The following is a 24,312-nucleotide window of genomic DNA, read 5'->3' on the forward strand; positions in this document are numbered from 1 at the left end:
TGGGCTTTCTCCACTTTTTATTTTTATTCCTGGTTTCTTCTCTTGCTTCTCTCTGTGTTGCAGTTAAACTGAGTGTAAGTCTTAGGGATACCTCATCACCATAGACTTCTGCGAGTCCAGTTATGTGATAGCAAACAAGATAACATGATGCATACAGAGAGACTTTAATTATTATTTATTTTACTCCACCTTCTTCTCTTTTGATATTTAGGTTTTGTACTTAGAAGAAAATAAACTTACATGACCTACATATAGTATTTTTCTTTGTCTGCATTCAGCAGAACTTCAATGGCCACTGCAGTGGATGCAGTGGATCAAAGGCCTATCTGTGCCACTTTGATACGATCATACAATAAATACACCTGCTTGTGGTTTTATAGAAGGTGTTTTGATTTTGTGCAAGTTGTGCTTAGATCTAGGCTATTTTAATAAATTGTGCAATTTAAATTTAGAGTAACCTTGCTGCTTTTCATTTGAGAACTAAAAGTCAGACTAACTCCTGTATTTCAAAGCTGAATTTCTTAGAAGGAACAGCAAAACAAGAAAATATCGATGTTCCGTTTTGATGGTTTTTTGCCTCTCTCCACCTTAATATACAAATCTTCATTTTAATATACAAAGTCTAGTACAGGAGCTACAGAGGGTCACAAGCTTACAGGTCAGTTTGGACCTTTATTGCTCCAATTATGTGCTAAAATGTTAACAAAAAATGGATTAATCTGAGCAAGAAATAGAGATGGTTTATTTTAAAGAAGAATTTCTTTCAGCTCCTGACAAAGTAAAATTTTCTGCAAAGCAATTTTTCACTCTGAAGTGTTACAAAGCAACTACCTTCTCTAACAGGGGCAGTTAACGAGAATCAGGCTATAATCTCATGAAAAGCTGATAACCTCAGTTATGATTCTAGATAAAGCTATCACCGTATGTAAAGGGTGAGTATTTTGTCCAGACTTATGGTGAAAGGTTGTAAAGTGATTATCAAAGCACTGTTTGGAAAGGTGAAAAAAGAATGGTGCCACGGTTTTTAGGATTTATTACAGTGGGTTTGTGTATAGAGCTGCAGCATGTGTTTTATGCTCCAAAACTAACACAGTTTTACTGGCCTTCAGCGCAAAGCTGTTCTCTTGAGTAGAATTAATGACAAATAATATGTTAGAGGAAATAAGCAGCCAATCTAAACGAATCTATTATAGCACTGCTGCAACTAAAAAAGGAAAATTATACTTTTGTACAATGAAAGAGTGTGGGGTTACTGGTTGTACAATTTCTTCCTCTGTCAATGTAATTAGCAACACTTTTTGGAATACTGGGGAAGTAAACTCCCGATTTTTCTCCCAAGCTCATTTGAGCCTTTTGAAAAACAAAAGGTGCTGAAGGATTCATATTGTTGGCTGAAGTAGTGTTTGAGGTGTAATTTTTCTGTTAAAAACTATTAGAAAATAAAAAGACATTTGTCGGTCATAATACCTCAGTTAGTATGTGCTATCCAGCGCTGTGTTACCCAGGTAATTGTTTTCAGATCTTGTTTATCAATATGATCTGCCACAGAGATGAAGGAAGAATGCAGGGGGCTGCTCACAGAGAGGGGTTCTTTTGTAGCCTTGTAATTCTGAGACACCAGTCAAAGAAATCAGTCACTTCAAAGAAGGTTCCCCCCTAGCCTCCCCCCTTTTAGCCATAAATCTTGCTTCTAAGTATTTTGACTGTTTCAGTCTAGTGTTTAAGCCCACACAGTGGGCGCTGGAAAATAATCCTTTAATACAGAAAGAAAAGTACCATTAGCTCATTTCCGGCAGCTATTCTGTATTTCAGATGAGGTGTTTTGCTGTCGAAACAAATGCAGTTATTCACAGACTGTGGCTGTGTGATTTACATCAAGGCCTATATTCAGTAAAGATAACAGATTTGCTTTCTTCATGCATGTGCCCACAATATAATCCTCCTTTGATACAACTGGAAGGAATTTTTTCAGCATTTTGTAGCATCAATGTTTTAATACATTAAGTAGTGGAGTGGCTTTTTTCCATGCAAGTTCAAAAGTTCATGTTATGATCTTGTGTGAAGTATCTACTTGTGTAACTAAATGTGCCTGGTCGTGGTTTGGGATTTACAGTGTGCATGCTTTTTTAACTTCATTTTTCTTTTCTCTCTCCCTCTTCTCTTTTTTCTTCACCCTATCACGCTTGGCTCTCATTGCTTATCTGCAGCCACTTTTCCTCCATTGCATTATCTCTGTTCATTACCTAATAGGTGAATGAGACTAGTTGAGCCTCTCCAGGAGAGTAGACCATTGTTCTAAACATCAAGAAACTGAACAAAGTTTTATTCTTACTGTAGGTTTGGGCCCTGCTTCACTTGGTGCCAGTGTTGTTACTGACATCAGTGGGAGCAGGACTGGATTTTGTTCCTGTAAGGAAAAGGGCAGGTTGGCAGTTTAGAGTGGCCACTGCATTGTTCGCAGTTGATACGTTGCAAATTCAGTGGTTCTTGTTGATCTTTTCCCCCTCCCCCAGTTGTAAATATTAAGAAAACGTTTTCTTTCCTGGTGGGCCAAGGAATCCACATATGTTGCAACTTCCTTATGTGAAACAAATACCTTTTTGACTTTTTCAAGAGTCAGAGGTAATGTGATACATTTTGGAAATCTCTAGTTATAACCCAGGTTTTCCCGGTTTTCTGTTTTTGAAAGCCTTTACAATCTTCCAAATATATATGTATATGTATATATTAAAGGAGGTGAAGAAGAATGGAAGGTACACAAGCATTACCACTAAGTAGAAATTATAAAAACACACTTGCATGTGCCATTTTAAAATCAGAAGAAAGGCAGGAGAAGAAATATCACACCTTCATTAAGTGCATAGGACCATATTTTGCTGCAGTAGCACACCTTCCCAGCAGGATCTCAGCTGAGAGCAGCATCGTGTGAGGCCAGGTAGGCAGCTGCCAGTCTTATCTGACACCAGAGCCATGTAATGAGCTGCAGGCAGATCTTTCAGTCTCACGAGCACTGGGGCTATTTGCTTCCTAATCTCCAAGTGCTCTCTTGTAACTGCTCCGTTGCAAAATCCCAGTCCAGAAGTGAAACTGCAGCCACCTCTTGAGGATAGATATTTTTTCATTAAAGCAGGATAGGTGATGTTTGAATTTGTCTTTCTTTTTAACGAAGTTATTGCATTATTTAAAATTATACACCAACTGGCACCAGTTTTTGCTAGTGGATATTTAACTCGTGAGAATGCTCTGGGGTATATAATTTTACCCTCTATCTGGTACTTGGATCTGTTGGAGATATTGATTCTGCTCTTCATGTTGTCCTGTGTTTAGAACTTCTTAGTTTTACTCATGTCTTTCTTTGTAACATGAGAGAATAATGAAACATGCTGTGAGTTTTTCTGTGGTTTTTACTAAGTGTATCATTCATAGTTTCTGTAATGTTTTTGCATGCCCATCAATCACATTTAGCAGGAAACATAATCTCTTAAAAATCACCTTAGCTCCAGCAAGTCTGAAGGAGTTGAAAACCTTTAGAAAGGTGACTAACTACAAGGAAAAAGTAAATGGCACCAATACTGTGTTGCTACTGATTGTAGCCAGTAGGAGTAAAGTAGGGACAAAAGGTGAAGAATCCTGTCAAATGTTCTCAGAGATTTTTAAGTCACTTGATTATAATGGATTTTAAATAGTTGACCCTTACAATAATGGTTAGGCTTTCCTAATCTTTGATTGCTAGGAAGTGTTTAGTGAAAATTTAGGCTGCAGGACCTTGTGCCTTTTCTGAAGGGTGGCACTTAGAGACCAGATGTTGTACCAGGTCTAAAAGAAAGATTTCTCAAAGTACCAGAATGCTGGTCTTGGTCTTGCTTCTCCTCTTCTGAATGGCTTGTCCCATGCAGAAAACATAACTCATATAGATGTTGCAATATTAACTCCTCTTATAGACATTCAATTACAGAATGTTTTATTTTGGAGGGGGGAACAAAAAAAATTAGTGCAATTTGAATCAAGTGGCTATTTCCAATAATACAATTTTTATTCCAACATAGCTTTGTAATAGAAGAATAATGGGAACATGTTCTGGGGAGTTCCTTTGCCTGCTGAGACCAGGGACCTTCCTTGGGCTGTGATTTCACAAACTGCTCTCCTGACCCGACCAACTGCTGTCAATTAAGGCAGAATCGCTCTTATTTTTCCTTCTCTGAGCTGTGTGGTTCTTTTCTTCCCTCTGCCAGATGAGCTAGTCACTCTGGGCTGTGCCGTGAGCTATCTAAACTCACTAACCCAGCTGAAAAGGATCACATTCTCTTACTAAGTTAGGGAGGTGAAGTGGCTAAACCAGGAGGATGTTCCAGCAGATTTTCAGAGCTGGCACAAGACAAGTTGTAATGTGCTCTGGAATTAAGGGAGGGGAAAGAGATCAGGACCTCTCTCCCACTCCTGGCAGAAGTGAGCTCTTAAATGAGATTGCCTCAGGTGCAAAACTGCATCCTTGGACAGGTGCCATCCAGGCACTTTTGGCTGTGTCTAATCTGAGGTCTTGCAGTAACACAGCCAAGGTGTGAGAGGGTTGTAAATGGTTAACTGCTGTACCCTGCAGACCTAAACCCTGCCAGGACAGAGAGGTGGAGCTGCTGCATGGACATGGACAGGCAGCATTTCCTATTTGGAAGGGAAAAGTACTGGAGTCTGGCATTTTGGTTTGGTGAGTATTATGAGGGTTTTATTTGATTTTTTTTTTTTTTTTAACTTTAGAACACAAAGTTCTGCAAGGTGAGTGGTAACTCCACCTTCGTTGCTGATATTATGTGGGTTAAATCTGATCACAATGGCAATGCAAGCGTCATGTAGGTATGTCACTTTATGCAGATGTTACTCCTAACTGGAATGCTTAGACTACCTCAAAAGGAGTCCTCCATCAGTAGTTGCCTTGGTAAGAGCTGTTGGATTGCTGTGGGTGTTCTGGAGTGATAAGTAAGGAAGTAATGAATAAGGTGCTAATTTGCAGGTTAGGAAGTTCACATCTTCTCTTCGATGGAAACTCCGTTGGTCACACACTTACTAGAACCTATAGAAATACTTGGTGCCTGCAGACCTTGACACAGAAGAGGACTTAGGTGCTGCCTGACAGATCTGTACCCACAAAACTGCATAGTTCTGTGGATGCACAAGAAAGGTGTGTTCGCACAAAAAGTGTGGTACTTTAGCAGGGGAGAGGAGGATGGAATAACAAGGGCTGTGCATACTAATCTCTGTGTTCTTGAGAGTCCCTGAGTATGTACTGTCATGGGTACTGCCACAAAGGAGAGGAAAGGGCTGAATTCTAACTGGTTTGAATTGAAGTTGTTAATTTGACTTTATTTAAACCTCTCTAGATGTTTTATTTGGACTACTGAAACCAGAAACTGACCCAAATTAGATACAGTGAAAACACAAAACAACTTAGATCAAAAAAGATCTGTTACAACAGAGGTGGAGCTGATGTAGAACGCAAGTTTTCCTGGAAAGGGAAAGCTGTGATTGGATTGGGAAAGTAGAAATGCTAACTGAGATGGTTTTTTGATCTTTGGCTGCCTCATATTGTTGTCCGATGACTCACAGTAGTAGTAACAGTAGCAGTTGTGTTCTGAGTTCAATGTCCTGGAGAAGCCTTGGCATCCGTTCGTGTGCACAGGTATGCCATCTCTAGATGCTTAGAGACTCTAAAAGTTCTGTGTAGAATATTGTAATAGTTACAAAAACTAAATGGAATTGTAATTTGACTCCTTTTCCAGAATGTAGAGGTGAGAGTGTTAATAGTTTTATTACTGTTTGGATTAGGGGAATGTTTAAATTCCTGCCTGCAAGAATTTTTAAGGAGATTTCAATGCCTGAGGATGAGGCCTATGTCTTGCCAGGGACTGTATAAACAAGTAGTTGAAGACAGTGGCTTTGGGGCAGACAACTTGGTATTATGTAAGGGTTAAAACCCCCTTTCATCTGTCCAGGGATGAATTTGACTCCTGAGAGTTTATCAGGCTTTATGGGACTTCCACCCATAACTAGGTGGGATACAGGCACCTTGTTAGGCACAGAAATGCTCCTTGCTGTGGTCTACCTGCATGAAACACTCCCATGAGAGCACTCAAGGGAGAGAAAGCTGTTTCACAGAGAGAGATCTCTTCCTCTAGACACAGCTAGGTGGAGATGGACTGTGTCAGACCTCGTCTCCCGTGCACTGTTATTTTTACTCTTCCCTAAAACTGCAGGCCAGCACACCACTTGCAGCTGCCATTCCATGCTGCGGTCTCAGCCCAGCCCAGGGTTACATACTTCTGTTAGGTGTGCTGCTGCTCCTGCAGTGCCAGGAATGCTGGAGGACTGCCAGGTGCTGTTGGTAAATACAGGCTGCAGTTTGACATAATTGCTTTCTTCCTGGAGTTTCAGAAATTACGTACAAAAGCAAATGAAGTGAAGGAAAGCATTCTGCTTTAAGTGCATTTCGTATCAGATGCTATGTATTCTTTTTTTATGCTCCTTTGAATGTAGCACAGTCTGTACCTGTTGTCTGTAACAGAGGAGAGAGTCACGTACTTGGAAATGTCCTGAGAGTTATATTGGCCTTAATTATTTATAAGCTTTTCTTCTCTCCTGGCCCTCAAATAAATTTGAGAATGCCCAGTGACTGGAGCAGTGCCCTTCACCTCACAAAGCAGCTTCTGCCATACGGCCTCGTCTGCATGAAACACCCAGCATCTTGGCTTCACTTGATCTCTTCAGTCTGTCTTTTAAAACTACTGACAAACAGGAGTCTGGCCAGCCCCAGCTGACTTTGGGAGAGCTAAGGAAGAATTTTTGTATTTCTGGCTTCTTTTGCTTTTAGGTTTGGAAAACGGGTGAAATATTCATTCGTTTGCTTTTTGTGTAGTAGTGGTTTGACCTGGTTTCACTGTAATGTCTCATTAAAAAAAAAAAAAACAAACCAAAAAAAACCCCAAGAAAATTACTGTTTTGGAAAAGCACAATTTTTTATCTGCATCAGGTAGTTTAGATCTATAGGGAGAGTTTCAATTCTATGCAGAAACTAACAAAGTTTTCTTAAAAACCAGAAGCAATTCTATGCTGTGTATCACATTGTGAATCTGACCTAATTCTTCATGCAGGACTGGCCAGTGAAGAAGGGTGGTTACTAATGTTACTAATAGGTAGCACTAAGGGATTAGCTTTTTCCTCCCTAAACTATTACAGCTGTGTCATCTTGAAGATGTTTGTTTGGTCCCCAGCATTGTGCTTTCAAGATGTTCTTGGTTGTATGAGTTATGCCTTTTTTTTTTCCTGCTTTTGGATGTGTGAACAACATGTTCTGTGGTTGTGGAGGGAGGAATGGTACCTCTTGAAGCCCCTTCTCGGCAGAGAAGGATTTTTTGCAAGAATGATCAGTGACTCCTTCTCTCACCCCTTGCAAGATGCAGTGGTTCTATGGAGGAATCAAATACTGTTGGAGGGATCCATACCTCTGTGTCTCCTGCCTTTGCACAGAGTGTGCTGGTAAGGCTTCCGGACAAACCGAGATGTTTCTCTTCAGTCACATGTAGAGAAAGAGGATAGGTAAGGGTGTCTTGGGCTGAGACATAAGTGGTTTACATCAGGCCCTTTAAGCTGTTTGGTAGTGAAGGCTGTTAGGAGGACGTGTGTTGTGCTTGGCATGAGATCGTGGATTAATGGTTTAGTTTTATTCTGTATCAAATTTGTTTCATTCTTTATTCTGTTTTCCTACTTACGGTCTTCCCCATTCCACAGTCACTGACTTTATCCATATGGCTTTTTCAAGTAAATACCATAAAAAGTCTGATTCCAATATCTGTGATAGCAAAGGGACTGGCTCATTGTTCAGTTTTTTCTTGGTCTGATGAAGTAGGAGAATATAAAATTTTACCAAGAATCCACAAAGATCTCTTTGTCTTCATACTGATGAAACTGCATTTAGGATACTTTTTTTTTCAGTAGCTGTTTTCTGAGAAATGGTTGAAGGACTTTAAGGTTTTGTGTGCGTGTTGTAGGCCTACAGAGTATGTACTTTAAACATAAGGAATTTCCACTTAGCAGAATGTTTAAATTCCTAAGCTTATGCTCTAAGGATGTTGTTTAATTCAGCATACTTAGAATGAGCTTAATTTGCAAAGAGCGATTGATACACAAAAAAGAAAAAAGTACCCAAAGTTTTTAAGGAGCCCAGTGTAATTTCTCTTTGGAAAAATAAATACTGAATGGAAAACATCACTTTTAAAGTGTTTTTCACACCTGAAATACTCTTAACAAAAATCCTTTGTTAAAATTAGAACAAGTTCATGGTTATCTGATAAGCTGTTTATAGGCTTGCATTAGTTTCACTGATTTGGTTTTGTTTTAAGTGTGAGTTTGAGGAGGGGAATGTTGTGAATGCCTGCACAGTTGGGATGACTTTGTTAGAGACATTGCTTCTCCCAGGCAACCTTTAAATTGGGAAGGGAGATCCTATAATGGAATAATCCTTCATTTGGAAGACCAAATCATTTCTGTCTCTCAATGGCATCTTTTTTTCAGTCATCTACAAAATAACCATGAGTAAAAATGAATGCTCCTGATGCTTTTAAGATGATGCAAACATTGAAGAACCTAGTTTACCTTTAGGTGCCTGGTCTGTGAGATCTTATTCAGTAATCTTACCAGAAAACCCAGTAAGAAGTTGGTCAGACATCCAGAATATGTGTAAACAGAAAACTTAGATACCTGAATTGATCTGAGAATTAATAGTTTTTACAAGCTGGGCAAATCTGAGCTGTTTTTAAGTGTTTCCAGCTTTGCCATCCCAATTAATTCTTTAACTGAAAACTAGTTTAAGTGTGATCTTTCAGTGAGGGAGATGTCATTGGGCATTCATATATATATTTAAGTTAAATGAAATAGTAATCCCATCTGTATTACACAAAGTGCATCCATTAACCCGTTTGTACATCTGCACCTTGAGAAAGTGGTGCTGGCTGATTGCACTCACAGAATTAAGGGAAAACTCATGTTACTTTACTGCTTTTGAAAAGCAGGGGAAATACTGGCCTTGTTTACCTGAGTGTACAGTATAACTTAGAGCAATTAATGTCCAATCCATGTTGTCAGTTCTGGTATACAGGAGCAGATGTGTTCATTCCAGAATAGCATGTTTGCACACACACTTTCTGGAATGGCTTGTCCAGCTGTAGCTGCAGTGTTCAGTGTGCCTGGACAGCAAAGCTAAACACTTGGGGTTTTTTAACTAACATTGATTTCATCCTTAGACTACTGCTAACTATACAATTACTGCACAGAGAATGGCTCATGCTCTGCAAGGAAATGTGTGCAACTAACAGTAATGAAAGATAAAAGTCTTTCTTGAAATTGAATTGGCTAGCTAAAACTCTCTCTGTGTCCAATTTAAAATAATCTGCAAAGCCAGAGACTGAACAAAAATGCTGTTCTTGATAAGATGTAGTCCTCCACACCCTTCCCTCTCTGTAATTTCCTTCCATTCTTCCCACTTTTCACATTCAGGCCGTAGTTTCAGATAGGTTGGTCAGCAGGGCAGTTGGCAAGTAGTTGGCCAGGGGTTAAAGCAGTAGCCCGTCCTGCATGGTTTGGTACGAGGTCTGCAGCCATTGTCCTGAGCGATGCTGGACAAGCTGGTGAATGTTTGTTTCATGTTTCAGTTCCTTTTCTGGGAGTCACGGGTAACAAACATGTCCCTGCCTCATCAGGTTGTTTGTGAGGATGTATTTCTATGGCTTTGATGGCTTCTGATGTAACGGCCATGCAAGGTATGACAGATTTCTCATCAATTAAGTGAGAATAATACATTATGTCTGTACCCATGAAAGCTGAAAATGGGAGATTAAACCACAGCAGCTAATTTGATAGGTTTGTTTGCATTTCAGTCAAGTAGCAGTGCTCCTTCTCAGTCTCTAGGCTTTTCTCTGATGATGCTGGTAGACTACCAGGCTAGTCACACACCTAACCAGTGGTTTACTGTTTGTGTGGGGTTTTTTTGATTTGATTTTTTTTTTTTTTGTGTTGCTCTAACTCCCTAATAAACGGCAAGTTATACTGGCTTTGGAAAATACAGTTCATGAAAAACGTGATAGTTATTTTTCTAATGTAATGATAACCACTGTAGTCAATCGGGCAGCTTTTAGTAATCCCCATAGCAACTACATCCAGTAAAAAGTGAAAATAACTGATTCATGCAGTTCTGTGCCAAGGGATATGTGTGGGCAATGTACTATCTGTTTGAAATGTCACACTCAGCTGATGTATTCAAATGATGCATTCTCTGCTGGCAGTGCCTCCCCTTGCTTCTCTTAAGAAGTAAGGAAATGGGATCTAGTTTTTCGTTTGCAGTCCTATTGGTTAAGAGAAATGGACTCTTAAATGCCATCATTAGTGTTCTTCCATTTTTTGCTCCAGAATATTCAAACAAAACCAGGAAGACTTGGTAGCAAGTAATTTGCTATTTACTTCATTCCTCTCAGCACATGGACAGTGGCATTTTAGAGCTGGTTATGTCAGTGCAAATGCTTTGTTTTGGTTTAGCTTGAACCTGCTCTTAACTAAGCTTTTTTGGTTTGTTTGGCTTTAAAAGAAGTGGCTCTTGCAGGTGAGGATCATAACTTCTTCAATTCTTCTTCTTCTTTATTTCTGTATCTCTAGTTCTTCTGTCTACGTTGTGTTTTGGCTCAGCAGTTGCGTATGTCCCTGATAAATTTTAGGAGTACTAGTTAGAAACAGTATCTAGAATATGTGTTCTCTTCCTCCCCCTCGGTGTTGCCCTGGTCTCTGACAGCCGCGTTCCTGCAGTTACTCATTCCACCTAAAAGGGTGAAACGCAGCGTCGCTCTGGAGTTGGAAGCCAGCAAAATGCGAGGGATTGCCTCAGAGGAGGCTCCTCTGAAATGGCTCAGATGCTTCTTGCTTTTCACATGCATATTTTCGGTTTGATTTTTTCAGAGGTGCTGAGTGCCTGCATTTCCTGCTGACTGCAGCCAGCCTTTCTTCTTTCAAGATCGCACCTCTTTTCAATGCCTCTATTCCTTAGCTTTTTAAACTAGTTTTCAAAGCTGGCCCGAGGGCATGAAAACTTGAAGATTATGTTATAGACCCCTGTGGTGGGGGTAATGGTGGGAGAGTTAGCACCTCTGGATGAGTGCCCTGTAGCGTTGCTGTTTGTTCTGAGCTTCTCAAAGAACGGCTTTGCAATTAAATCCGTGCTTTAAATTCAGTGCCAAAACAGTATTTTGGAAGATTTGTTGTATAAGGTGTTCATTTGGGCTATGTAGTAATATGTAGTAATGGCAATCCTGCATGTGGAGGTGTTTATTTTATGGTTTTAAATGTGACTCCTAAACTTTTTTCTTTCCCACTGAACTTTAGGAACATCTTGTTTCACACTTCAGTCTACTTACGTGTACGTATTTTGCAGGAATCCCTTGGAGCTTGCCCCAGGAATGGACAGCTACCTCCACTTCTGGAGGAGAGTAGTGCCAGCTGAAGAAGCCTTCGAGGCGAGTCGAGAAGTGTGCTGATAGCTCTGGGGAGAGCCCGGGGAAGGGGCGGCCCTGCAGGCCTTCAGCCATGCCTTTCGGGCTGAAACTGCGGCGGACCAGGCGCTACAACGTCCTGAGCAAGAACTGCTTTGTGACCAGGATCCGTCTGCTGGACAGCAACGTGATCGAGTGCACCCTGTCCGTGGAGAGCACGGGGCAGGAGTGCCTGGAAGCTGTCGCTCAGAGGCTGGAATTACGCGAGGTAAGGGTAGCCCGGGAAAGACCATCTGTCACTGGATAATTGGACACATTTTTAGCTCAGGCAGTCTGTGCGTTTGAGTCATGTTGTTCTCAGGGCTGGCCAGATATGATCAGCAGCTGGAGCTTGGACAAACATACTCTGATTGCATGAAAACTGACGGCGGAACGGCACTCAGGGCTTTGGGCTGTTGCTCATCCATCACAGCTTTGAGAGCTCTTTGTAACATGAAGTTTCTTTTCTTAGAAAGCTGCGAGTGTTACTTTTTGAGCTGGCATGCCAAAGGACAAGTTAGAGTAACGTTTTTTCTGAATGTAACCCCGGGTTCACCAGCCCTGATGGCTGAGTTATGCCAGTGGGAAGGAGACCACTGGCTTTTAAACGTCCACCTCCTCGTAAATAACTCCTGTTACTATAAAACTGAAGTAGGCAAGTGATGTTATTAGCAGTTACAACTAACAGTTGTGCTTTAGTAGTAACAGTTGGAGGATGGTGAGTTTTTCTTCCTTTTGTTTTGTTTAATATTTCACATCTGGAATCCTGAAAGGCTTCTTTTACATTTCCAATGCTTCTGGAAAGGGTGATGAAACCAGCCTTTATTCAAGATAGAAATCCTTTATTTTCTACTTCTTGCTGTAGACTTTAGTGTTTAAGTGTTGAATCCTTTTTAGAAATAGCTCTCCAATGTGCATGGCACAAATGAACTGACTGACTTTTCTTACCTTCTGTGGGCTCCCTGTGTGTATCCTACATGCTTCAAGACTTTTCCAAATCATAAGTGGAAAACTATTGCCTGGAAGTTGCTATGTTATAATCTGTCTGTCCTGGCTGATACTTTCTGTAAGCACAGCTGGGAAATGAAAAATCTTGCAGTGTCTTATGCAAGGTCCATGGCCTTGGTGGTGGGGGCAACTGGAAGGTAGCATACAAATAACTACAACAGATGAAAACTAAACAAAAATTCTTTTTTATCCATCCATAATAATAAAGAATGGGAGAAGAATCTAACTCTGTGTGTGCAGAATAGGCTGGGGAATGTGCAGGCAGGAACAGGGCAGAGAGAATATTGCATATTTTCATACTTGGGTGTTTTTTTGCTTTTTCTTTTTTTAAATATGAATTTCAGTAAAATCGTTTCCCCTTCCCCCCTTCCCCTTTACTTCTAGAGATCAAGATTTATCAGTAAATAGTTTTTCCCTTCTTTCTTCTTTCTGCTGGTGATGCCCTAGGGTGTCCTTAGGGAAGAACCTAACTCTCTCTTTCCTTCCAATGGAGAAAGCAGCGAAATGAATGAAGTGATTCTCCTCATGTTCCTTGTAGGCTTATCTAGTTGGTGCAGCAGAAGTCTGGGGCCTCCTGATTGTCTCTGGAGGTCCACCTGCATTTGCAAACAATAGCTCTGTCAGTGGGTTAGTGTTCTTTTCCACAAAGCATTTTGTGATTTCAGAACATGTTTTGTTCCACTTTGGAACAAAGCCTGAAGTTTCAAAATTTTCCAGAGAAATGAAATTAGACAGTAGAGTAGCAGAGGAAGCTGTTTTGGTCAGTGTTCAGTTTCATGGAGGTTTTCTATTGCTTTGGGTTTTTTTCATTTTCAAAATTATTTCTGTCATGCAAAAAGAAATGTCAGCACAAAAAGTTTGTGTTTCAAGATAAAAAAATATTTTAACAACATAGAAGAGAATGCTTTGATGTTGTTGGAACACATTCCCCTTCTTTCATCACCCTCCCTGCTTTTTTTTCTTAACAAGGTTTTGGCAATGTTGCACTGGTTTTGTAAAGTTCAGATTTCAACAGTACAGCATTTTTTGACAGAAGTGGGTGGTTTGGGGTTTTTTTTTAGGAGAGAATTACCTACCTCTTTCAACTCTGAGAGGGTCTCCCTGTATCCTCCTTTGCTCCTTGGATGAGGAATAATTAGGGCTAGTAAGCTTGGAGGTGTCCGGTGCTGTTCTGTCTTTCAGACCCCAAATTAAATTCTTCTTCTGCCCCTGTACTCTTCCTGCCACAGCTTGTAAGGATGATGAAGTAATTTGATGACCATCCCCTCTCCTCTCTAGGTTTACCATAGTTTTTGAACTTGCTGTCCAGACAAATTCTACAGAAGGGTCAAAAATATTTTCACAAAGCTCAGATTTCTACAGGATTTGTGCAACTGGATAGCTGAGTAGAGAAGCCTGTTAAGTATACTGAGGCAAAATCCTTGCAAGCATTCATATTGGAGAGAGATTTCTAAAATTCCCTGAGTGCAGCAAAAACTTCAGCTGGAATATGCCTTTTCTTAGAAGTCCTGATTTGCAAACTGTGATGTACAAGTAAGAATAAGCCAACCTTAAATCCCATGCTAACAAAGCCAACCTTCATTAAATCCCATGCTAACAAAGCAGTGCTAAACTCCTGTTTGTCTCCTCCATGCAGTCTCAGGTAATACCTCAGTTTAGTCTTATGTTCAAATAAATCCCAGGTGTACCACAACTTTTACCTTCGAGTTAGGAATGCATCCATATCTCACTCAATGCAATTTCTTAGAAGTAAACAAAAAACTGCCCAAACCCTTCCTGCTAAAATGCAAAACTGTTTGAGATTATGCCTCGTTGCGAAGGACCGTCAATCATACCACACATGACTGAAAAACAGTATCTAATGGATTATGCATATTTCTATTTGATCTCTGGGGAATGCAACTCCCTGCCTGACTGAGTCAGGGTTCAGGAGTAGGTCAGTAGAAAGTGGAGCCATTTTACAGTAACTACTGTAAAATCCGTATTTATCCTTTTCAGCAAAGCTCTTGACAAAGCATCAGGTCTTCCACTGGAACAGTTACCGGTTCCAATAAAGTGAGCTCTTAGGCCAGCATTATGTAAAAAGATGAGAAGAGGGGAGGAAGGGAGAGGAAAGACAAGGTCAAAAATGTAATTTTATAATCTTGTATATATGTGCAGAGATTACAAAAAGGATTTTTTTCCCCCAGTATAATGGCATTTTTCCATTCTATTTCCAGACTAAGTGAACTCAGTACAAACCTGTTGTGAGTCTTCATGTTTCCTTCTCCTTTTTGTTGTTTTTCATTCACTTTCTAAAATGTTAAAATGTTTAAAGGTGGTATGTTCTGATGTATTGTAAGTGGGGGAGAGGGCAAGAAGGTTCTTTCCAACCAAAATTATTCTTGTGAGCTAGATTTCATAATGGTATGTCCATCACTGTGATCCTATAAGCCCCAAACCAAAGCAGGAGGATGGTGAGCTGAGCACCACAGGCAGATGCTGATCACTGTGCAGAGGTGGCCCTTTGCTGCCATTCTGACCTTTACTTTTGTGCCTCAGAATGTGCCCCTTTCTCTTAAGGCACAGCTGAAACCTGGGGTTCTACAGCCAGTTTGCCTCAAAGCGTGGCTTGGTTTGGCTTGTCTTGCCAGCAAAGCTGAGGGGTGGGGTTTAGGCAGTGCTTGGACAAAAGGCCTGCAGTGAATAATTGGCTGCTGTAAATGGCACCTTCCCCTCTGTTCAAGTGCCCTGGGACAGCAGGGCTTAATGGTTTTTTGCCTGGAGAAGCTGGAACTCAGTCTCTTTCTCAAGGATTTCTATTTAGTTGGGCCGCTTAACCAGGTGCCTTAATAAGCACTAAGCTGTGCTTGATGAATCTTTTAGAATGACATTTGGTGGTTTAGTAGTTTTCTGTCATCTCCCTAGTTGACAATTCTACTTGTTTGGCCCAACGTAAAGGCAGGGGTAGTTCTGCACTTGCGAGTATAGCTAAGTCCAAATCCAAAACAAATACTTTGCCTCCTGAACTGGCAGCTATAATGTCATCTATTTTAAGACTTCCCAGTGCAGTTTTTGTATGTCCAGTGTTCTGACTCACCTTATTTTGAGAATCACCTTTTCATTGGGGCACAGAAGTGCTCTGGTTCTTGTTTGCTGCTTTATCAGAGGACCACAGCTCCTGGAGGAGTGTAAATCAGTTTCCTTCTACCAAGTGTGAAGTCATGCATGGTAGATAAGACAAATTTTAAAACCTTGAGAGTAATACGTGTTACTTCAGAGCCTGACAGCTGTAGGTGTAGATATTGATTCCATGGAAATTGGAGCAGTCAGTGGTTCACTTTGTACAGATGGACAAACAGACCAGCTTTTGGAATCAACCTAGTTTTCAATCAGCTGCTTATAGATAGAAGATCCCATTTTTTTATTCCCTCAACTTATTTTTGGGGTGCTTTGTGGACTGGAGAGCATGGCATGACTCGCATTCTGTAAGGCCACCTGGAGAGCCAAATGCCTGCTCATAGCATGCTGAACTTGACGGTCCAGCTGTTCCAGTCCCACGTTCCTCCATTCCTTTTGGGGATTACTGATGTTCCTAAGGGGGAGAGTCTCTTCAGGCATTCACAGTAGTAGCTACAGAAGTCCTTCACTGTGGGTTCTTAAAAAACACTGATATTTTCAAGAAGTAGAGTTGCTGGTGACAGGGTGCTGATGTTCAGATAACTCTATGGGTTGTCTCTCCAAAGTGCCTGAATTTGTGACATGAGCTCTGCTCTGCAGTCAGTTCCTGTGCTTCATCTGCAGTAGCTTGATCCTCTCCAGGCTGCTTTCCAGGAAAACAGTTGTCTTTTAGTTGTGCAAAATGCACGCTGCCGTGTTTGCTCCACTGTACTGCCTATAGTCTAGAGGTTTCGACCATGCATTTCATTTACTTCTTGTTCCTTGGAATTGATTCTGGATTCGGTGCTTGAAGAGTCTTTCTACTGTAGCAAATCTAAACTTGTGTTGTCCCCCAGCCCCCACTCGAAGGGAAGGGACTGTGCTCATTTGAGCTGTTTAATTGCAATACCTGAATTCCTTGAATAACTCTTTTAGACTTCAGAGTCTGAATTTTCCTAGTTGCTAGATGTTTTACAAGTACTTCACACTTTGAATTTGGGTTCTATGTGTTGTGAATGTTTACTTTTTCAAGTAATATGGAAGCCCTGTTTTTGCATCTCTGTGCTGTTTCTTGCTGAGGATGAGCTGCCCTGCAGTGATTTTCAACTGTATTAGAGTTTCCCTTAAGAGGTGGTAAAATCTCTGGTTTTTTCTGCCTTCACAATAATTCCTTTTCTCTGCTGCCTCCACTGTCCCTCCCACCTTCATTTTAATCTAATTACTACCATGGTTGAGCTCATCAGAAAGAACTTTTTATCCACTGCTGACTACAAAGGGAGAGTAGACATATATCAGGGAACATGTATGAGGTTAGTTTTGTTTGAAGTTTATCCTGTGGGAGATGCTGACTTCTTGATTTATTTGTGCCCTAGATAGATTTATTTATTTATTTATTGAAGATATCTCTAATTTCTAGGAGGAAATACTACAAAAGGACAAGTTTGCTTCACTGTACCAGACTGAGCAGTGCTCAAGCTGTTTGTCAGGCTTAATTGAGGAATCAAGCTGAATTAGTTATCACCTTAGTTAAATGCTAGTCTGGACGTTGTCCAAAGTTGAAAATATGTACGTAATGAGACCCTAAAGTAAGCACACCTGTGCTTGCATTCAGAGTTTTGCATGATTGTCTCTTGCATGCCCTCCGCTATAAAGCAGTTGGAGCAGTGTTTCCCCTGCTGGTTTGTTGCCGTTTGTAAACATTTAAAATTTTTGGTATTTTATTACTTGTCCTTGTGTCATTGTGTGCTAAGTCATGGTGTGTGCAATGGTTTTTATAGAAACCTCCTTACCAGCATGAAACAGGCTGTTCATGGTGGATTTTGCAAAGTTTAACATCTGCAATTTGTCTGTTACAACGTTTTTCACTTTTTCTTCAGATCTGTAGTCATAGTACTTGATGTTTAAGTGTTTTTCAATAAAATCCTTCATGTTGGGTTGACTATTCCTTCTGCTGCTTTAGTGCCAGCTTGTAGTATTTGAAGCTATAGTTCTGAGCACTGTTCTCTCTTAATTCCTCTTCACCAGCAGCAGTCCCATGTGGCTCATATGGTGGCTACTACAGCCATGGGCAGGAAACAGCTGAGGTTTCCAACCTGGTATTTCTGTAGAGCCTAGAGCAATCAACTTGTATGTGATATGCACATTCTAAGTGTATACTTGTCCGTCATAAAATCTTGTGAGTGCATTAAAAAATAGAAAAGTAAACATGTTCTGTGTTGGGTAAATGGTTCTACTATAGGTCGATATATTTTGACACATGCATGTGGGTTTGCATTCTTTATTTTTTGTAGTTGGAAGAGTCCTTGTCCTTTGCGTGCGGTGCTCCTGATCCAAAGTCTCATGAAGCCTTTGCACTTGAATTCAGACTTAGTGTTTGCTGTCTGTTCACAAAGCACAGGTGTCCCTTAGGAAAACAAAGACTCAGACACTTTCTGTAAATCATTTATGTCACCTGTGCCACAATGTCAGGTAGAGCTCTTCAATATGCATTTGGGAGAGATGGTAGGAGGCAGATAGTGCTCCATGAAGTATATTGCAATATTTTGTCATCGTCTTCAAAATTGTCCTACAGAAAAGGGCAGTAAAAAAGAAATTACTCGGATTTTGCATATGGAAAATTGTACACAATGCCATCTGTTCTTTCTTGCATTTGTGACATTGTGTGAGTGATCTAGCTGGCAAAGGTAAACTGACACTAATTTGTTTCTTTATCTAGACTCACTACTTCGGCCTTTGGTTTCTCAGCAAGAGCCAGCAAGACCGCTGGGTTGAACTGGAAAAGCCTCTGAAGAAGCAGCTGGACAAATTTGCCAATGAGCCTTTGCTTTTCTTTGGGGTTATGTTCTATGTGCCCAGTGTTTCCCGACTGCAGCAGGAGGTAACAAGGTACGTGCTTCCCTCTGTTCGCACTATTGCAATAGAGCTGGGAGAGAATGGGCCTGTGATAGAGCCACTGAGAGAAACAGTTGCTCTCTTTCTGGCATTCAGTATTTGCTCAGGTTTCTGGTTATTTCCTTTCCTGATGATTGCCCAAATGGGAGAAAATGGGAGAAGTCACCATTTGATTATGTCTGCTTGGGAAGAGGAAAAAAAAAGTTGTCTCACTGAATGTGCATGACCAACTGCAGGGAAAAAATGGGAGTAATAGTTATATGTTTGAAAATCTGACATAAATTTAAAAAGGACCATGGTTTTTCTTCTGTAACTTTCTACTGATGAAAAGGAAGCCACAGATGAAGGACCTCTATATAGAGTTTTAGTTTATTATTCTTAAGCCTACGTGTGCTTTGGTGAAAGTGAACTTTGGCATTTTTTTCCCCAGGTTTTGCTCATCCCACTCCTGATTTTCCCTTATGCTTCACAAAAAGATTAAAAGTGTTAAGAGGGCATTAGTGTTTTAGTTATGATCAGGGTGTACCTTTGCAAACAACTTCAGTGGGAATTACTCTTTTATTCAGAGCTTTGTGTAACAATACAACTGTTTTCAGGGGCTATTTTTGTAAACCACATCACTGTGTGGTTTTTGCACATCTGTGCTATATTGAAATTTAATAATACAAAAAAGGGAGTGAGGAGAAAAAAGCCCACCTCACTTTAAAAGGGGTGGAATTGTTTTCTTTTTAACCAAAATTATTTCATTTATCTAGTCTAGAGCAAAGTTGTATCAGCACAACTAAAGGTAAAGCCTGGAATAAGTGGGTGAAGGCTTCAGGGTGGCAGAAACTTTGCCCCTGAAAAAAACGTGCTGTTGCTGAAAACCTGGAATTCAGCACATGGTCATAATAACTAAGAAAAGAAATATAAATAGTGGAGAAAGAGTGGCCTTAGTTCTAGAAGGCGTGCAAGACATGAAGCATTTTTTATATTGCAGATTGTGTATTTTAAAGAATCTTTCTTTGACACTGAACTGGAGAGTTGACCTTGGTAGGATGTGAAAAAGTTGTTTCTTGAAATGGCAGCTGTCAAGCCACCCTTTGACTACTGTGTATGCTGAATTCTTGCCAAAGAGTGGGATAAAAGCACCATAAAACCTCAGTTTCTCTGAGAACAGACCAAATACTACTGCTTGTCTGTATCTGTGTGTTCCTGCTTTGCACGTGCTGGGAGAGGGAAGCCTCAATACCTTTTCCTTCAGAATTATTTTAATGTGCAGACGGAATGTCTGAAATGTTGTTGCTCAATTTGTCAGCCCAGTCCTGGCCTAGTTGTGTGCAAGGAAGCATTGTAGCTACTTGGATGCTATTATCTCTTCAAGCTGCAGCCTGCAGTGCTGATTGCTCATTCATAGCTCACCTGCAGAGGTATATGTGCTCATTCTGCCCAGGTTGGTAATAACAAAGCATTTCAGTGACAATTGAACTTCGCAGCACTCTCTATTGGAGTGGCTGCTGAATTGTTTTTCTTTCTGAAGTGATTGATAACATAAGCTGCAGAGTCTTATAAGTGCCTTTTATGTTTCTTTAAATGTGTGTAGCAAAGGCAGCAGTTTCCTAGAGGATTCCAGATATAGAATAGTCTGTTTAGATTTGTTTGTTTGTTTCGCGGAGTGGAATTGCTGCACTGTGGATGGTGTGATGGCAGCAAGCCTTCAACTGTGCAATAGGTAGATTCATGTTTGAAGCAATGGTGGGGACATGGAGGATTCTTTTGAAACAAATGGCTGAGAAAGGCTTAGTTTAAAACCTGATTAGATGGACAGATGGATGTGGGCCTGTAAGGGGGTTTTTTGGCTTTGTTTGCTCTTGGTAAACTGATTAAACATTTGGCTTTTTTTGACACTGGCTGCTTCTAGGATTAGACTTGATCGTGATACGATTACATGTGATGTTGAGGTAGGCATTGGACTCGCCCACTCAGTGCCTATGTATTTGACTTATATTTAGGTACAAATGACAAATCTGTCTGAAATGCAGAACTTGTGATGAGACACTTCATCCCCTTCTGGGAGACTGCAGAACCACCGCAAACAAACCCAACCCCAAAACACAACCATCACCAAAGGCCAAAGCTGCAGAGGTGATGACAGTACAGCCAGCAGTGAACCTGTCACCTCTGTAACCTTCTCTAAGTGGAAACATCTCCAGCCCTGAGCTTGCCTGGCTGTGTTTGGAGCTGGAGGTGAAACCCATCTCTCAGCCTAAGCTTTTAGTTAATTGTAGACTCGAGGGTTTCCAGGGTTGATTAATATTCCTTGAAGATGATGAAGTCTTCTGAAAATGCTTCAGCAAACACTGACATAATGCACAAGTATTCAAAAACTAGGGAGTTGGTTTCCTGAGCTGGTTTACTCTGCCTCTGATCTGTAGGATTATAGACTTGATAGCTGATTTTGAGAAATTTGTCGCCAAATTGAATACTCCTTCCTGTTCCCAGTGTCTGCAACCTCCTGTGCCTCACATACTGTCGTCGCAAAAAGGGAAAATGGTCCAAGTCTTTCAGGCTTTGTTGGTTGAGAGGAGCATTACTTAGGGTGTTGGTCACTGGCTCTGAGGTGGTGTTCCTTAATAATTTTATTTGAAAGATCATCTGACTCTTCAAAACAGTATGTGAACCATTTTGTGTTTGGCTGTTGCTTGGTGGCTGGGACCAATAGGAAGAAGCCTGTTACCAATAGGACAGTATTTACAAAATTTTAACTCCTTTACATCTTACCATTACTGCTGGAAGTAGGAAATGCTAATTATGCCTCCAGGCCACTGGATTTTAACTGCCTGCAGGTGTTGGTAGTGGTCAGGAGCTCTTTGTGGTTTCTCTGGTAACCTCCTGTATTGACAAGCCAAGTGTCAGAAGGAGGCAGAAGTACAGGTGAGTAACACTGCCCCAAGCACTGTGTCCGACAGTGCTGGACAGACTCGGTGGAAACCTGCCCACATGTGATGTGCTGGGAGAGGAGTGGAATGGCAGTGTAGTGAGGAGTCACTGCTGGCTCTCGCAGGGTGTCACAGTGTGGGAGGGTCAGATGATTTACTGCAGTGAAAAGCAAGCAGCAGTTGCAGAATGGTTGAGGTTGGAAGGTATTTCTGGAGATTGTCTGCTCAGAGCAAGGTCAACTAGAGGAGATTGCTCTAGGACCACTTCCCATTTGGTATGGAATATATTCATGGAGGGAGACATTCCACACCTACTCTGGGAAATCTAGGGTGTTCAGTCACCCTTGCAATAAAGAAGGGTGTTTATGTTTAGAGGGCATACCTTGTATTTCAGTTTGTGCCCAAATGACCTCGTAATTCCAAATTGTGGATGGGTGCTGACCATGTAACTGGTTATTGAGGACCTGTGGAGCTGCAGGCACCTGTCATATAAACACAAGTTTTGCCATGTCTTCTTGTGGGATGCCTGTAGCTAATTTTGAGAGGTGTTTCTGATAATATGAGAGACAGCCTGTGGTAAAGAAAATGAAAAGACAAGGCTGTCAAAGCAGTTTATTTAGCTCTTAAGCTCTTTGAAGCCAGCCTCTGAGACCTGCAAGAAAAGATGAGGCAAAGAGTACTCTGGGGAGCACATTAATTGTTTTAGTAGGTCAGATCTGACTCTGGCTTGCGGTTCTTTCCTTCTTTGCTACAAAACTGACACTTGCCTAAAGATGAAGGTATTAGTGGTGTGGAGTTTTTTTTTCTCTTTGGTTGAAGTTAATCACTGGGACAGGGTAGGAAGCACCTGCAGGACATTGTCAGTCTTGTTCAATTTGTGGTTTTGAATGCAAATGCAGGGGCTACTCAGGGCAGTCACGTTTCCTGACCTGTGATGGATGCTTCCCAAGGATGTCCCAGGGAAGCATACAGAAAGCAGACACCAGTTGTAAAGTGCCTGTCTTTTCTTTCTGGTAGTGGCCATGACAAAAATATTATTGCTATGCTTTAGTTGCAGTGCAGTAGCATTGTACTCTTGGCATTAAGCCTTCTCCTAGGAGAGTTATTTCCTACCCTCTTATTTCCCTACTCTTTCTACTCTGTTTCTTTTCTCTTGAGTTGAGGCTCTCATCTGTATATATTCCCTGCTCTTAATCTTGTCTCTCCCAAAATCTCAGTGACTACAGCATCTCCCTGGCCGCTGGTCATGACATTCTACTGGTGCCCAGTCCCACACGTTTTCCATTTCCACTGATTAATTAAAACATCATGATAATTCCTTAAGGTGTCAGTAGGAGTTTTCACCATGTTATTATTGCTACAATTGGAAAATTTCTAGAAGAGTTTGTGATAAACAGAATTTAAAAAACCAACCAAACAACAACCACAAAAATCCCTCTTCAGACTCAACGGCAGTTACAGCAGGAGTAATTTGGGTGGGAGTATGGGGATTGGCACATTAGCAAAAAGCATTTTTCATGGAAGGCTACTTAGACAACCTCTTTAGTCATCCAGCTGTTCTCAGTGAGCTGCCATCGCAGATGGAGATGCTGCGCATGCTTTTGGCATATTTAAAGCACCTGGGATCTGCATACTGTCTGATATAAAGCAGTCTTTGTGATGCCCTCTAGAGTAGATATTTGCATAGATTAGACATATAAATCTGCCTTTTATTTTCTGCTAACTCCTCAGAGAGGAGGCATCCTTTCAAGCATTTATTTTAAAAAAAAGTCTTTGTACAGTGTCTAAAGTAAACAAGCTTACTTTCACTGTGCTCTTGTTCCAAAAACAGAGAACCCACACGCTCCTGTGGCTTTCTGAAAATGTGGGTGCAATGCTGCTTTCTGCACAATTATCAGACAATCCAGGGCCTTTTTCTTTTCCCCCCTTCCCACAGTTCTAAGGGAAGACTGAAGTCACATTTCGCTCCCCACAGTAACTCTTTCTTAGCACGTGATACTGCTGTGCCTCCTGTGAAGGAATAAAGGTGTGCTTTAGTCTGGTTTTCTTCTTTCTTTCCTGGAAGAAGTTTTCAGTATCTTACTGGGTGCTCTGTACTCAGTGATATCCAGTGGCTTTTGTGCTGTTGCAGACTGGGACATAATCCTGGGAAGTGAGAGCAGTTCCTAGTGTGGGTACCCCCATGGAGCTGGGTCCCCATGGTGCTCTGCATGGTGGGTCTGGCATGCATGACTCTGTAGGGAAGGACATGTTCCAGCATCTGCACTGTGCTGCATTGGGCTTCTGCCCCAAGTTCAGCTGTCAGCTCTGCATTTCCCCAGAAGAACGTGCTGTACAGCTTTCCTGTGAAAGGAAACAGTGTTTGGAATAGGATGGCTGCACCTGCGACGTGTGGGAATGAATGTGTTCGCAGGTGGAAAATCAGAGCCTGTGGCTCCCAGGCCTCTTTTCTGAATGGTCTGTGAAAATTCAGCCTCAACCTTACCCTCTTTTAACTAAGTGAACTTTTATTTTCTCTGTTATTTTTCTGCCATGCCCTTTTCTTCACCATTTCTTGTAGCTGTTTTTTTGTTTGTCTTTTAAGGAAATATTTCTTCTTTGCAGTTCCCAGCCTTTCCCTTTCTTTATTTTTCTACAAGTGTTAGGTGAAGACCTTTTTAAGCAGAAGTTTCTTCTAAAGCATAAAGAGGTACAGACTCTAGGACTGTATGAATTTTTAAATTGTGTGAGAATAAATTAGAGAGGAAAAATTAGTGATCGAGTGCTTCATATTTACAGGGAAAAATGTTTTCGCAAAT

At 41.0% G+C, this 24,312-nt stretch overlaps 1 protein-coding gene across 1 annotated transcript in view; it reads left to right on the plus strand.

Annotated features, from left to right (window-relative positions):
* PTPN14 (protein tyrosine phosphatase non-receptor type 14) overlaps positions 1–24,312 on the plus strand; it is a 111,994-nt gene that overhangs the window by 27,817 nt on the left and 59,865 nt on the right. Inside the window, exons 2-3 of the mRNA XM_082303344.1 lie at positions 11,462–11,787; positions 18,421–18,590. Coding sequence (XP_082159470.1) covers positions 11,614–11,787; positions 18,421–18,590 — 344 coding nt within the window. The 5' untranslated portion in view covers positions 11,462–11,613. The remainder of the gene's footprint in view (positions 1–11,461; positions 11,788–18,420; positions 18,591–24,312) is intronic.

Source organism: Coloeus monedula (assembly GCF_965178545.1).
Source record: "Coloeus monedula genome assembly, chromosome: 2".
Taxonomy (NCBI): Eukaryota; Metazoa; Chordata; class Aves; order Passeriformes; family Corvidae; genus Coloeus; species Coloeus monedula.